At 40.5% G+C, this 16,511-nt stretch overlaps 1 protein-coding gene across 2 annotated transcripts in view; it reads right to left on the bottom strand.

The window, feature by feature from the left end:
* Positions 1–16,511, bottom strand: part of bcas3 (BCAS3 microtubule associated cell migration factor) — a 1,146,863-nt gene that overhangs the window by 449,691 nt on the left and 680,661 nt on the right. For both annotated transcript variants that reach the window (XM_060847956.1, XM_060847957.1), the window contains exon 20: positions 13,990–14,093. In XM_060847956.1, the coding sequence (XP_060703939.1) occupies positions 13,990–14,093 (104 nt within the window). The remainder of the gene's footprint in view (positions 1–13,989; positions 14,094–16,511) is intronic.

The following is a 16,511-nucleotide window of genomic DNA, read 5'->3' as shown; positions in this document are numbered from 1 at the left end:
GAAGAATGTTGCAGGTTGCAGAGGGACTTGGATAAACTGCAGAATTGGGCTGAGAGATGGCAAATGGAGTTCAATGCAGCTAAATGTGAGGTGATTCACTTTGGGAAGAATAACAGGAAGGCAGAGTACTGGGGGTCAATGGAAAGATTCTTGGTAGTGTGGATGTGCAGAGGGATCTTGGAGTTCATGTGCATAGATCCCTGAAAGTTGCCACTCAGGTTGATAGTGCTGTTAAGAAGGCATACAGTGTGTTAGGTTTCATTGGCAGAGGAATTGAGTTCTGGAGCCGTAATGTCATGCTGCAACTATACAAAATGTTAGTGCGGCCGCACGTGGAATATTGTGTACAGTTCTGGTCGCCCCATTACAGGAAGGATGTGGAAGCATTGGAAAAGGTGCAGAGGAGATTTACCAGGATGTTGCCTAGTCTGGAGGGAAGCTCTTATGAGGAAAGGCTGAGAAACTTGGGTCTGTTCTCATTGGAAAGAAGAAGGTTAAGAGGTGATTTGATAGAGACATACAAGATGATCAGAGGATTAGTTAGGGTAGATAGAGAGAGTCTTTTTCTTACGATGATGACATCAGCTTGTACGAGGGGACATAATTACAAATTGAGGGGTGATAGATTTAAGACAGATGTCAGAGGCAGGTTCTTTACTCAGAGAGTGGTAAGGGCGTGGAATACTCTGCCTGCCAATGTAGTCAACTCAGCCACATTAGATTTAAACAATTCTTGCATAAGCACATGGATGATGATGGGATAATGCAGGGGGATGAGCTTAGAATAGTTCACAGGTTGGTGCCACATCGAGGGCCGAAGGGCCTGTTCTGCACTGTATTGTTCTATGTTCTATATTCTATGTAATTCACACCACATTTTTTGTTGATATCTTTCAAGACACCTATTTTGGGAAAATTAAATGATTTAAAAATGAATGAAACCGTGTCGTAATTACACAATGTACAGAGCAAATCCATTATATATAACAAAACTTTTGTGGCATTGTGGTAGTGTCCTTACTTTTTGGCTAGAAGATCTGGGTGCAAGGCCACTTGTTCAGGAAGTGTGTAATAACATGTCTGAACAGGTTGATTACAAAATAATTATATTGAATCTTGGGATGTCAATAGGGCAATCTCACATTGAAGTTCAAATGATAGTTTCAGATTGCTTAAATTTATCTCCTAGTTTGGGAAATTGGTTGGGTGGCAACTGACAGAAAGTAGGAATAATAAATAAGTACTCAAATTGGCAAGATGTGACCAGTGGTGTCTGACTAGGATTTCTGTTAGGGCCTTAATTATTTATGAGCAACTTAGAAAGTGAGAGAAAGTCTGCTATCCAAACTTTCTCATAGAGTCATGGAGTCATAGAGATGTACAGCACGGAAACAGACCCTTCGATCCAATTCATCCATGCCGACCAGATATCCCAACCTGCCAACATCTGGCCCATATCCCTCCAAACCCTTCCTATTCATATACCATCCAGATGCCTTTTAAATGTTGCAATTGTACCAGCCTCCACCACTTCCTCTGGCAGGTCATTCCATACATGTACCACCCTCTGCGTGAAAAGGTTGCTCCTGAAGTTTATTTTATATCTTTCCCCTCTCACCCTAAACCTATGCCCTCTAGTACTGGACTCACCCCACCCCATGGAAAATACTTTATCTACTTATCCTATCCATGCCCCTCATGATTTTGTAAACCTCTATAAGGTCACCCCTCAACCTCCAATGCTCCAGGGAAAACAGCCCCAGCCTATTAAACCTCTCCCTATAGCTCAAATCCTCCAACCCTGACAACATCCTTGTAAATCTTTTCTGAAACCTTTCAAGTTTCACAACATTTTTCCGATAGGAAGGAGACCAGAATTGCACGCAATATTCCAACAATGGCCGAACCAATGTCCTGTACAGCTGCAACATGACCTCCCAACTCCTGTACTCAATACTCTGACCAATAAAGGAAAGCATACCAAATGCCTTCTTCACTATCCCAACTAGCTGCGACTCCACCTTCAAGGAGATATGAACCTGCACTCCAAAGTTCAGCAACTCTCCCTAGGTCCTTACCATTATGTGTATAAGTCCTGCTAAGATTTGCTTTCTCAAAATGTAGCACCTCACAAAGTTAGGCAGTATTGTAGATGATGGAAATGATAGAATAACATTACCAGAGGATATTGATAGATTAGGTGAATAGACAAAGCCGTGTCAGATGGAGTTCAATGTAAGCAAGCGTGAGGTTATCCACTTTGGACTGAGAAAGGATAGATCAGGATACTTTCCAGATGGTATGATGTTAAATACAATGGATGTCCAAAGAGATTTAGGGGTTCAAGTGCACAATTTTTTAACATGCACGAACAGCTGCAGAAAATGATCAGCAAAGCTTATAGAATGCTGGCCTTTATATTTATAGGACTGGCGTATAAGGTTGCAGAAGTAATGCTGCAGTTTGTCAAAACCCTAGTTAGACCCTGCCTGGAGTACTGTGAGCAGATCCGGGTACCACACCTTAGGAATGATGTACTAGCCTTGCAGGAAGTACAGCATCATTTACAAGAATGATACTTTCAGGGGTGTTGTAAGGAGATATTATACAAATAAGGCTGTTTTCTCTGGAATTTAGATGGTTAAGTGGTGACCTGATCTTCAAAGTATTAACAGGAAAGGATGAGGTAGATAAAGATAAACTACTTCCACTGGTTGGGGATTCTAGAAGTAGAAGGCAAAACATGAAAAGTAGGGCCAGACCATTCAGGAGAGACGTTAGGAAGCACTTCTACACAAAAAGATTGGTAGATGTTTGGAACTCTCTTCCACAAATGGAGTGGATGTTGGATCAGTTGTTAATTTTACATTTGAGATAGATAATATCAAAAAATTAAGGGATATGGGCCAAAGGCAGGTATACAGAGTTAGGCTGCAAATCTGCCATGATCTTATTGAATGGTGAGACAGACTTAAAGGCTGAATGGCCCACTCCTGTTCCTAGGTAAAAACAATGATTGCAGATGCTGGAAACCAGATTCTGGATTAGTGGTGCTACTCCGAGGAGCAGTAGATGCTGCCTGAACTGCTGTGCTCTTCCAGCACCACTAATCCGCTCCTGTTCATATATCATCTGAACTTTTTTTTTAGATAATCATCTGTTATGACTCTCAGGAATTTATCATTCCATAACTAAATCACCTGAACTCCAAGCTACAACCCATTTGAGGGTCAATATTTACTTTTAATGTATATACTTGAAACTTCTCAATGCCTGCAATCATTAAACTATCTAAACTGCTCAAACTAGTTTCCAGCCTGTAATTCAATCCCAGGTATCTGTTGTTCTTTATATGGGCCACTTGACACTCACTCCGCACCCACCAACCCTTCCCCACACCCTTGCATTTGATTGTAGCTGATAGCCCATTCATAAACAATTTGAACCCCTTGTATATATTACTAGCCTGTGGCTATGCCTGGGTGTTTATTACTGTGCGTATTATAATGGTATTAATATATGTTATAAGTATAGGCTGCTTAAAGAATAGAAAGTTGGAATTTTACTACATGTTTTTTGAAAACAATTCTTGAAAACAACACATTTTCCTCGTGGAGGGAATGAGCACATTGACTGCTAAAATCAGGTGGGTGGGCTGCTGAAAAAGGGAGAATGTGGGTCAGGATTCAGCACAAGCAAGGTCACATCAGATGGTACTAATGTCTGATCCATTTTACAGATGAACTCTTCCAGTCTAGCTGCAGCAGAGATTAGAGGTTTTTTCAAAATAAATTATTAGAATCCTACTTTTAGAGGCATTTTTACATTTTAATATCCTTGCTATTATTTTTTAAATGCACAGGGGGAGAAAGACACAACAGCTTTGCAGATTAATCACCAACACCATCAGTGTGGCAGAGCTGAAAATTGAACAGATGCTTGTTCAGTTTTCACTGAGGCTATGGCCAGCTGTTACTGCTGAACCGGCTGTTCCATCAAATGCAGACATATTGTGTCTACCTTGCATTCTGACAGCACACATTAACTGAACTGTACATTGAAAGGGAAAATTCAGCAACAGCTGCTCTTTTACCATAGCAAAGTAATGTTTGCATCACCTTTCCTTGTTTCTAAAACCCGTCCAGGGCAGTCGTCCCTGGGGACAGTCCTAAAGTAGTTTATAAAGACAAGTGACTTATTCCTTCTCCTTCCACAGGATAGGGAATAAGCACAACATAATATATCTGATACCATCGGAAATGGGATATATTATCTTGAACTTCTGCTTGTATATTTCACAGGACTGACATGACTGGAGAAGATGCCAGCGTGATTGGGATGATTTGGTCTTTGGCCCTGAAGAAGAGCTCATGGCCGAAACGTCGATTCTCCTGCTCTTTGGATGCTGCCTGATCTGCTGCGCTTTTCCAGCAACACATTTTCAGCCCTTTTCTCAGATAGACTGGATAGGCCAAAGATTCTGCTCTCAATACAATTATTGTGCTCCTTAGTTTAATCAACTTCATTTAAACTAGATAAGTTCAATGTACACAAAAAAGTTACAGAAGGGTTGTTATACCAGTCACATAATAATATCACAATTAGCTGTCCAAGGCAGCATTGTAGGAACATAGGAACAGGAAGGTAGGCCATTTATCTCCTTGAGCTTATTCCATCATTCAATGAGATAATGGATTATCTGTGGCCTGATTCTATATACCAGCCTGGGGTCCATATCCTTGAATACCTTTGTTCAAAAAATTATCTATCTCAGATTTAAAATTAACTGATCCAGCATCCACTGCGGTTTGTGGACGAGAGTTCCAAATGTCTATCAGCCTTGTGTGTAGAAGTGCTTCCTAACAACTCTCCTGAATGGTCTGGCTCTAATTCTCAGATTATGGTGTCCAGTCTGGAATCTCCAACCATTGGAAACAGCTTAACTTTATGTACTCCATCCTTTCATGTTAACATCTTGGAGACTTTGATCAGGTTATTCCTTAACCGTCTAAATTCCAGAGAAACAGGATTTATTTGTGTAATTTCTCCTCAGAACTAACCCCTGAAGTCTAAGTATCATTCTTGTAAATCTACATTGTATTCCATTCAATGCCAATATATTTTTCTGAAGGGGTTGCGCCCAGATCTGCTCACAGTAATCCAATTGGGTCTAACCAGGATTTTGTCTAATAGCAGCATAACTTCTGCAGCCTTGTAGTCGAGTTCTCCATATAAAGAGGCCAGCATTCCATTAGCTTCCTTGATTATTTTCTGCACCTGTTAGTGAGATTTGCAAGATCTGTCACAATTTTGCCCATTCACCGAGTCCACAAATATCCATTTGTAAATTTATGCTACCATCTACATTGTCTACAATGTTACCTAATTTTGTGTCATTGGCAATTTTAGCCATGTCATTATTCAAGTCTTGAATAAATAATGTGAATAATTAAGGTCTGAACACAAATCTTTATGGATCACCACTGGCCACATCCAGATGCTTTTCTCATCTACCAAACAAATCCCCTGCCAGGTGTGTAACCTGCCCTCAATTCGTGGGCTGCTACATCAGTGAACAAACTCTTACATGGGACTTTATCAACTGCTTTCTGGAAGTCCATATAATCAACCATCCATAAGCATTCCACTACTTTAGTCACTTTTTCAAAAAATGCAATGAGGTTTGTCAGGCATGACCTACCTGTCATGAATCCATGCTGGTTCTCCTCGATTAACTGGAAACTTTCAAGATATTCAGTGATTATCAATCATTTTTGATTATAGACTCCAACAATTGCCCCACCACAAATGTTAGGCTAACTGGTCTGTAGTTCCCTGATTTTCCTCTCTCAACCTTCTTCAAGAAAATTGAGTGAAATGCAATTTTCCAACGAGGAGGGATGACTCCTATATCTAGGGAACTCGAAAAGCACATCTAAAATTTGCTCCCCTCCATCCTTTAACAGCCAAGTTTCTGGTATTGAGACTAGGTCTAAGGCAACGAGGGGTAAGTCTGCTTCCAAGAGATCAATTGTGTGAGGGGATTCTGTAGTCAGAGGTACAGACAGACGTTTCTGTGACCAGCAGAGAAAAAGCAGAATGGTGTGTTGTCTCCCTGGTGTCTCAAAATTGGAGGTGTAGTGAACAGCGAAGAGGGTTACCTCAGATTACAACAGGATCTGGACCAGTTGGGCCTATGGGCTGAGAAGTGGCAGATGGAGTTTAATTCAGATAAATGCAAGGTGCTTCATTTTGGGAAAGCAAATCTTAGCAAATCTTATACACTTAATGGTAAGGTCCCAGGGAGTGTTGCTGAACAAAGAGACCTTGGAGTGCAGGTTCACAGCTCCTTGAAAGTGGAATCGCAGGTAGATAGGATAGTGAAGAAGGCATTTGTATGCTTCCCTTTATTGGTCAGCGTATTGAGTACAGCAGCTGGGAGGTCATGTTGAGGCTATACAGGACATTGGTTAGGCCACTGTTGGAATATTGTGTGCAATTCTGGTCTCTTTCCTATAGGAAAGATTTTGTGAAACTTGAAAGGGTTCAGAAAAGATTTACAAGGATATTGCCAGGGTTGGAGGATCTGAGCTACAGGGAGAGGCTGAACAGGCTGGGGCTGTTTTCCCTGGAGCATCAGAGGATGAAGTGTGACCTTATAGAGGTTTACAAAATTATGAGGGGCACGGATAGGATAAATAGACAAAGTCTTTTCCCTGGGATAGGGGAGTCCAGAATTAGAGGGCACAGATTTAGGGTGAGAGGGGATAGATATAAAAGAGACCTAAGGGGCAACTTTTTCACGCAGAGGGTGGTACGTGTATGGAATGAGCTGCCAGAAGATGCGGTGGAGGCTGGTACAATTGTAGGCATTTGGATGGGTATATGAATAGGAAGGGTTTGGAGGGATATGGGCCAGGTGCTAGCAGGTGGGAGTAGATTGGGTTGGGATATCTGGTCAGCATGGACGGGTTGGACCGAAGGGTCTGTTTCCGTGCTGTACATCTCTATGACTCTATGACCCTCTGAAGGAAACCATCAGGTCCTGGGGATTTGTCACTCTTTCATTCTACTAATTTCCTCAATACTGATGAGATTAGATTCCCTACAGTATGGAAATGGGTCCTTCAGCTCAACAAGCCCACACCGATCCTCTGAAGAGTAACCCACCCCGACCCAATCCCCTACCCTATATTTACACCTGAGTAATGTACTTAATACTGTGGGAAATTTAGCATGGCCAATTCACCTAACTTGCATATCTTTGGATTGTGGAAAAAAAACCGAAGTATCCAGAGGAAACACACACAGACACGGGGAGAATGTGCAAACTCCACAAAGTCGGTTACCTGACGCTTGAATCGAACCCGTGTCCCTGATACTGTAAGGCAGCAGTGCTGAACACTGAACCACTGTGCCATCCCTGATCTTTTACCTACTTTAATTCTTTTCAGGCCCTGTTCCTGATCCACGATTAATTTCTCCCAGACTTCAGGCATGCTGTCATCCTTCTCTACTATAAATACCGAGGCAAAGTAATTATTCAATATGTCTGCAATTTCTCCATTATCATTTGCAATACCCCCACTTTCAGTCTTTAGTGGACGAACATTGTTCCCGATCACCCACTTTCCCCTATTGTAACTATAAAATTTCTTATTAATTTTGATGTCCCTACCAAATTTCCTTTCATAATTCCTTTTAGTTGCTTTTGGAAGCTGATTTGAGGCCCTTTACTGGTATCCTTCGCATTCTGTGCCGTCTTTTGCAATTTTGTAAGCCCTTTCCTCTAGTTTTATGCTGTCCCTTAACTCTTTGTCAATAATTCATTTTTTTCTCTGTGAAGTGGAGTTTTCCCTCTCCGGAGTACAGAGGAACCTCGATTATCCATTTGAGATGGGCGGGCGCTATTTCGTTTGGATAATTGATTATTTGGTTAATCGATTGAATGCCTTTTTTCTGGGGCTTGGAGTTTTCTGTAAAGTCTGCTCCCTGTTCAGGAGATATGGCAGCATCATAGTGCACATGAGCCCCCGCCCTCTCCCCGCCTCCAACCCCGTCCAACACCTTATTGCATGCCCCCAATCCCATTCAACACCACCCCCTGCCTGCACCCCGTCTGCCCTAACACCGCCCCCTACCTACCCCACGTGCACATCCCCCACCCCCTCTCTGGGGCAGCTGGACTGGAAATCAACAACATCACTGCTGCTGCTGCAACTGTCCTTTTGGAGGTGGTGGGGGGGGGGGGCGAAGCAGTTAGTCTTCAACGCACACACACACACACACACACACACACACACACACACACACACACCTTTTTAACTGCAACTTTCTGACAAGTTCCACCTTTGCTCTGTACTGGACAATGTTGGAGAGATTGTCTGGGGAAGGGAGGTTTAGCGTACACCCCTGTGTAGAACTCCAGGGAGAATGTGGGAAGAGAGAGAGACAGGGTGGGAGGTAAGTCATTTAGAGACAATGTCTGGGACTGTTCTCGGCAGCACATTTAATCACTGTAAACAAAAGACGCGATCAGTGTTGGACACACGTCTTTGATGTAATGTTTCTGTCGGGACCTCGAGATCTCCTTCAGATAATCCGATTTTCGGATAATTGGTATTCGGATAATTCCTCTGTATAAACTAGTTTTGTATTGTGCTAAAATGTTTCTTTAAACATCCTCCACTGTTCTTTCGCTGTTTTACTCAATAGCAGATGTTCCCTGTTTACTATGGACAATCTCTGTTTCATCTTGTGAAAGTTGGCCTTACCTAAATCTAAAACTAATTGATTCATGCTATTCGTTTTCAAATGTTACTTTTAACTCGGTCATGTTATGATAACTATATATAAATGTTCATGCATAATTAGGTGACTAATTAAATCTGGTCCATTTCTCATTGCTAAACATAATATTGTTTATTCCCTTGTTATATATGGGATGTATTACTATCGGAAACTATCCCAGGTACACTCCAGAAATTCACTACCTTTCTGACAGATACCTCTCCCAGTCTATGTTGAAATTAAAAATTCCCTACACTAGTTTTGTTCCACACTTGCTTAATTTCTGCATTTCTATAACATAGCACTTCAGAGCTGCTTCCAGGCAAGGGCTCTTGTCGAAATGTCGATTTTCCTGCTCCTCGAATGCTGCTTGACCTGCTGTGCTTTTCCAGCACCACTCTAATCTTGAGTCTGTACACAACACCAATTACAATTTTAGATCCTCTACTGTTCGTATGTTCCACCCACACAGTCTCTATTGAATGCTTTCCCCTCCCTCATCATTGAGGTAATTTTGTTTCACATCACTAAGCTACTCCACTTTCTCTGCCCATCCTGTAAACCTCATAATCTGGTATATTTAGTTCCCAATCTCAATCATCTTGCAACCATGTTTAAGCAATGGCTACCATATCATAATCTCCAATTTGAATTTGTGCCTGCAGCTCATTTTATTCCTTACGCTGTGTGCAATTTACATTGAACTCTTATTTGGGCCTTACAACCTGCCCCAGCACTGTTGCTTTATTCACTGCTTATTATTTCTCTCTTCTGGTTTAGTCAATACGATCCTTAGAGTTTTGCCATTACTTGCCATGCCTGAAGTAGGATTTCTAACTGTTTCTTTACTTTGTCATGTTACTTGATTTTGAAACTATATTGACTTCCCAAGAGCACTCCTTCACCACCATTGACTAGTTTAAAGTCCTTGTGACCACCCTAGTTAGCCTTTCTGCCAGGACAATGGATCAGGTGGAGCCTGTCTGAATGGTACAGTTCATTCCTGTTCCAACACCAATGGCAGTGTCCCATGAAACTGAATCCTTCTTTCCCACACCACATCTTTAGCCATCTATTTACTTCCATAATTTTCTTATGTCTATGTCAATTTGCATGTGGTATAGGTAATAACCAGTGATTGGAACCCTTGAGTTCCTGCCTGTATTATTGTTCTGAATTTTTGATATTCCCTATAATTGGAGCTCTTGCCTATGCTGTTGGTTCCAACATGGACCACATTAACTAGATCCTCCCTCTCTCCATGCCAACATTGTTTCAAGCTGGTGTGAGATGCCCATTATCTTTGCACCAGGCAGGCAACATACCATGCAGAACTATCATTCCTGTTTTCAAATGTCGCTACCTATATCTTAAATTACAGAATCCCCTACCACTACCACTTTCCTTCTTATTCCCCCATTTCAATGGCCTTCTGTACCATGTTGTAGTAGTCAAGCTGCCTATTCTCTCTACAGTCCTTTTCCTGATCCACACAGCAAGCAAGCACCTGAGACCATTTGGACAAGGTTAAGAGCTGAGGTTCCTCCGATGCTAAATTCAGGATCTCTCTCTCTCTCTCTGCTTCACTTGTAGTCACATCCTCATGTCCCTAACCACTGACCAAATTTGAAGTACTTAACCTAAAGGGTGTGACTGCCTCCTGAAACACAGCATCCCCTTCCCTGATGTGGCTGAGTTCAAAGCTCACACTCTAGCTCATCATCTCCGAGCTGGCGTTCCTCAAGCAATCTAGGCTTGTGGTTCAAGCTGGAAGTCATCTAAATAGCAAATTTAGTGGTCTGACTTTCAAAAGGGGAGTTTAACGAATAATTGAGAGAAAAAGTGTAAAGGGCTCTCTGGGGACAGACTTGGTGAGGACGATCAATTGAATAGCTCTTGCAAAGGGTGAACATAGGACCAAATGACCTTCATTGAAATATATCATTCACTGATTCCATATCGCTTAACTTTAAAAATTAGCAAACAAGCCCAAATCGTTCAAATTACAAAGTAACCTTAATGTCTCAAATCATTGCATACACTATTACCAGCATGAACCGTGATCCTTGGGTAATTCCCTGTCAAACATACTTGGAGATTGCGCTGTCTTAAGTGACTGAATTTGATTTCTATTCACATTTGTATTTTGTAATCATCCTCCACTCATTGCATTTTGCTGAATAAACTACCCTGATTTTTTTTGGGGGGGGAGGGAGATATTGCTACAGTTTCATTTGGGAGTCTTGTTTATTGTAGTTCAAAGAAATTATTTTTAAATAACTCTGTAAACTGTTTCCTGCAGTTCATTGTTTAAATAGATGTTGCTAGGTAAATGGACTTTCTTGCTGTGAGATGGACTGTCTTATTTCCTTCCATAAACCTGTTTCACCTCCCACTCTTTGATGGATGCACTGGTGCCATTAGGTATTTTACATATTTTATCGACCAACTTAGCTAATGTTTGCTGAAACTAATTTATAGAAAGGCTGCACAAATTTCATGGCCCTTGATGTGGAACAAAAGGAATAAAACATGTGCCAGGTGTTAAAATATATTGACGAGCCTATTGCATAAGTCCTCTTCCTCCACCATCAGTTGGATAATGATGTAAGTCACTCATAGAAACTTTTAGTCACCTTTAGAAATAATTTTTGATTTTAAAGTTTTGCAATTATTTTATAATGTTTTCTATTATTAAAATATACGCTTAAATTAAAATATACACATGTCTGAACTGGAATAATGCCATCCTACCCAGAATACTATTACCTCACTATGAAGATGAAGAACATAGTGTTACAGTTTGTATGGATAAACAACACGGAAAGAAGTTCAGAACACTTGGAAGAACATCACAGACAACATTTCTGCAAATTACAAATGAATTAATTTTGTTTTAAATATTTAGCTTGGTTCAGTGGAACTACACTTGCCTCAGAATCAGAAGGTGATTGGGTCAAGGGCTCCATTCCGGACTGCAGTCATAATCTGGGCTAATATTGGAATTCCCTCTCTAAGTTTCTCTGTCACTATTTCACAAAGTATTGTTCATGAGCTGCAGTGTCAGAGCTGGCAACATTTGGATGAGTTTCTAAATCAAGGTCCTATTTACCCCAAGATGACATTTTACATGTCATGGTCAATGTACCCACCTCCAAAATAAAAAGAAACCCATCAAACTCATATTAACCAGTTACCTATCTCATTTTCTATTTGTGACATATTGCTGTCTGGTAACAAGAATGTTTGCAATTCAAAACCAGCATCATTTGGCTATATATTCATTCACAGCATGTAGACATTGTTGGCTGGGCCGGTGTTCATTGCCCAGAGGGCAGTTAAGAATCAACCACATTACTGTGGGTCAGGAATCACATGAATGGGAGACCATTAAGCAAGGCAGTTTTCCTTCCCTAAAGGACATTAGTGAACCTGATGGATTTTTCCAACAATCAGCAAGAGTCTTGATTCCAGATTTTTATTGAATTCTAATTTCACTATCTGTCGTTGTCGGAACCAAACCCGAGTCTCGAGAACATCACTTGGGTCTCTGGACCATCAGCCCAGCTAAAATACCATTAGACTGTCAACTCCCTGAATTCATATGGGACATCCAAAAAAAAATCAGGCTTTACAGGTTAAAATATGAAACACCACCAGAATTGAAAATGAAGATGAGATAATGATAAACATTGTACCAGTTCTTCAGCTTCATCACCTTCTCATTCCCAGTCATTTTCCTGATGGCTTAATGGGAGGGGCTCAGATTTTCCACTTGCCCTTCGGGTTCCCAAAGGTGGTGGGGGCTCATTTAGCTGTCTGGAAATGGCCTCCTGGTGGCAGAATTATGGGAATGTGGAATTGGGCAAGGCGGGTACTTAAGGCAAAATTAGATGTCTTCACTACCTGACTGAATGCAGAAACAACCCCGGGCCACTCTATAAACTCATAAGGCCATTCAGCCCACTAAGCCTGCTCCTCAATTCCACAATATCTGCTCTGATTCATTGCCTTAACTCAGCTTTCCTGTCTGCCACCCTCTATTAACCCTCAACTCCCAATGTAATCAAAATCTGTCTAATTTAGCCTCGGATATATTCAGTGAAATAGCTTCTATGACTCTCTAAGGAAGAGAATTCCAAAGTCCAATGGCCCTCAGAAAGAAAACCTTCTTCATATCCATCTAAATGAGACTTGCCTTATTTTTAAATTTTCTTCTCTGCTGTCCACCTTCACCATAGCAGTGATCCAATAGCAAAGCCCTTTTTTTGGTTTATAAATTGTAAAAAAAGGGATTGAGTGTCTCCACTCACAGCTATCACATTCTGTTACTGTTTTTTTGCTACAAGTCCTTTGATTGCTTCTTAACCTTCAAAAGCCCACCCGTCATTTTTAATTGGATTCAGAATGCTCCCTTTGGCTGTTAGTTGGATACTTCCAGGAAAATCACATGCTGATTTCTGAGTCCCATTTCAATCTGCTAAGTAAGTTCAAATATCTGTAAGGATAATCTCACTAAATCTAAAAATACGCATTTCAATTTTCTCTATCAAGAACTGTGTGTCAGATACTTATTACAAAAGGATGCTCAGAATATAAGTTATATTCTGAAAATGACAATACAAAACAACAACTTGCATTTATATGGCACTTTTCAAATAGCAAGAAGTGCCATGCTGCTTCATACAAATGTTACTAAGACCAAACTTTGCATCAAGATTGGATTCACGCAGAAGTATTAGGACAGGTGGAAATAAGGAATATCTTAAATGTGGGAGAAACATGTTGAGAAATAGAGAGAGTTAGGGAGGAAATTCAAGAGCTTATGACTCTATGACTAAGCTTGAGACCAAAGCTGCTAAAGAATGGCTGCCAAAGGTAGATTGATAGATACTGAGGGTGGGCAAGAAATCACAATGGAAGGCACAAAGAGAGATGTAGGAGATTATGGATATAGGAGAGGCGAAGCAATGGAAAGATTTGAAATCAAGGACAAGCATTTTAAAAATAAAAATCACTGAATTTTAAGCCAATTTAAGGTACTGAAATCAGGATTATAAGTGATTGTATTTGAAATGAGTTAGAATATGTACAGCAGAGTTTTAAGTGAGCCCATGATTGCAGAGAATGGAAAGCAAAGATCATCGTAAGGATTTGTTCATCAGCAGTCATAGGTAAATATTGTTTTGCAAACCCCACCTGTGACAACCACTCCTCATCTTCTTGACCACTGTTGTCTGATCCCAGGCTGTCATAAGACTCATGGCGTATAAAACTTGGTGCAGGACTGACAGATGAAACCACTATGAGGAGAAGAAAACAACATTATTAGCACATTAGCAATCTAACACGGGCATGATCTTAGTTTAACTCTGCGGTAAGCGTTTTTTTTGTTTTATTTCATTGAAAGATGGTCAACTGAAGTGGTTTAAAGATTTGATGTGTGGATGAGCTGTAAATATTGATACATTTCCAGCAAACTTTAAGAAAATCTCTAAAATCCAGTGACCTCTGGAAAATACTGGTTCACACCTGCATATCCGTTTTCCCTCCCAGAAGGCCCACATAATTACTAATGAAGGGATCCATCTCCAAGTAGTGATACATTTTCAGGTCACTCAGCAAATACTGACCTGCACCTGAGGATATCCTACAAACAGTTTCACCAATTCCCACACAATCCCAAATAAGCTTCAAAAGTGCTTATACACTTTCAAAGTTTCAGTCCTAAGCTTCAAAAGATACAATCAGCTACCCAAAGAAAACCAACCATCATTGCTGAAAGTATCTTATTTGTGTACAGCCAAGAAACCAATATGTATCTAAGTCAATAAATACAAACATTTTTTTAAAATCCTTTGTACAGAATTCAAATAGCATGTGGCATTCTTGGCTTTAAACATTCAGATATCTGATGGCTTCAACGTAGTTATCTTCTCCTTCCAGGCTCTGTGAGTTCATGAACCCCACCAACACCAATAAATGGCTATTTAAATGTTACAGACAGTCGTAGAGTCATAGAGTCATATAGCATGGAAACAGACCATTCGGTCCAACCAGTCCAAGCCGACCACAACCACAAACTAAACTAGATCACTCGCTTGCCCATATCCCTCCAAATATTTCTTATTCATGTACTTATCTAAATATCTTTTAAACGTTGTAACTGTAGCCACATACATCGTTTCCTCTGGAAGTTCATTCCTCCCATGAACTACTCTCTGTGTAAAACAATTGCCCCACATATCTTTTTAAAATCTTTCTGCTCTCACGTTGAAAATACACCCTCTAGTTTTGAAATCCCCCACCCTGGGGAAAAGACACCTGGCATTCAACTTATGTATACCCCTCATGATTTTATAAACCTAGATAAGATCACCCCTCAACCTCCCATGCTTCAGTGAAAAGTCTCAGCCCATTTCTGGGAGCATCTTCAAATCCCTTTCCAGCTTAATAATATCCTTCCAGAACTGGACACAGTACTCCAGAAGAGGCCTCACCATTGTCCTGTGCAATCTCAACATAATGTCCCAACTCTTGTACTCAAAGGTCTAAGCATCGGAGGCAATCATGCTAAACACCTTCTTAACCAGCTTATGAAGGACTTATGCCCAAAACATCGACTCTCCTGCTCCTCGGAATGCTGCCTGACCTGCTGTGCTTTTCCAGCGCCACACTTTTAAACTCTATCCCTATCACTATGTGATGCAAACTTCAAAGAATTATGTACCTCAACCTCGAAGTCTCTCTGTTCTACAACATTGCCCAAGGTCCTACTTTTAATTGTATAAGTGCTGGCCTTGTTTGTTTTACCAAAATGCAATACCATACATTTATCCAAATTAAACTCCATCAGCCAGTCTTCAGCCCTTTGATCCAACTGATCAAGATCTCTTTGTAATCTTAGAAAACCTCTTCACTGTCCACTTAGATAACCTTCTTCACTGATTGCACCACCAATCTTGATGTCATCTGCAAACATGCTAACCAGGCTTTCTATATTCTCAGATAAATCAGTTTTATAAATGACAAACAAAAGTGGACCCAGCACAAATCCCTGGGAAACACCACTGGTCACAGGCCTCCAGTCCAAAAAAATCTTTCACCATCACTCAAAATTGCTAATTTTGTATCCAATTGATAAGCTCATCCTGAATTCCATTGGATCCAACTTTACTAATTAGTCTACCATGTGGAACTTTGTCAAAGGTTTTACTAAACACCAAGTAAACAATGTCTACCATTCTGCCCTCATCAATCTTGTTGGATTATGCTTAACCTTATTTGCCAAGGTTATCTCATATCCTCTCTTTGCCTTCCTGATCTCCCTCTTTAGAATGCCCTATACTGTTCAAGAGATTCATCTGCAAGAGATTCAACTGAACCCAATTATTTATAACTTGTATACGATTAATTTTAATTCTCAACTAGAACCTCAATGTCTTCATTCATCCATTGTTCTCTAATCCTACTAGCCTTACCTTTCACTCTAACAGAAACATAATAACTCTGAATTCTCGGTATCACACTTTTGAAAGCCTCTCACTTACCAGACATCCCCTTACCTGCGAACACTGTGCTCCAATCAATTTTTGAAAGTTCTTGTCTCATACTGTTAAAATATGCCTTACTATAATTAAAAACTTTAATTTTTATGGAGGGCTGAACCTTTTCCATTACTGTTTTATAACAAATAGAATTCTGGTAACTAAACCCAAACT

The sequence above is a fragment of the Hemiscyllium ocellatum genome, chromosome 31 (genome assembly GCF_020745735.1).
Source record: "Hemiscyllium ocellatum isolate sHemOce1 chromosome 31, sHemOce1.pat.X.cur, whole genome shotgun sequence".
NCBI lineage: Eukaryota > Metazoa > Chordata > Chondrichthyes > Orectolobiformes > Hemiscylliidae > Hemiscyllium > Hemiscyllium ocellatum.
The sequence above is the reverse complement of the archived record's forward strand: the minus strand, read 5'-3'. Positions and strand labels throughout refer to the sequence as shown.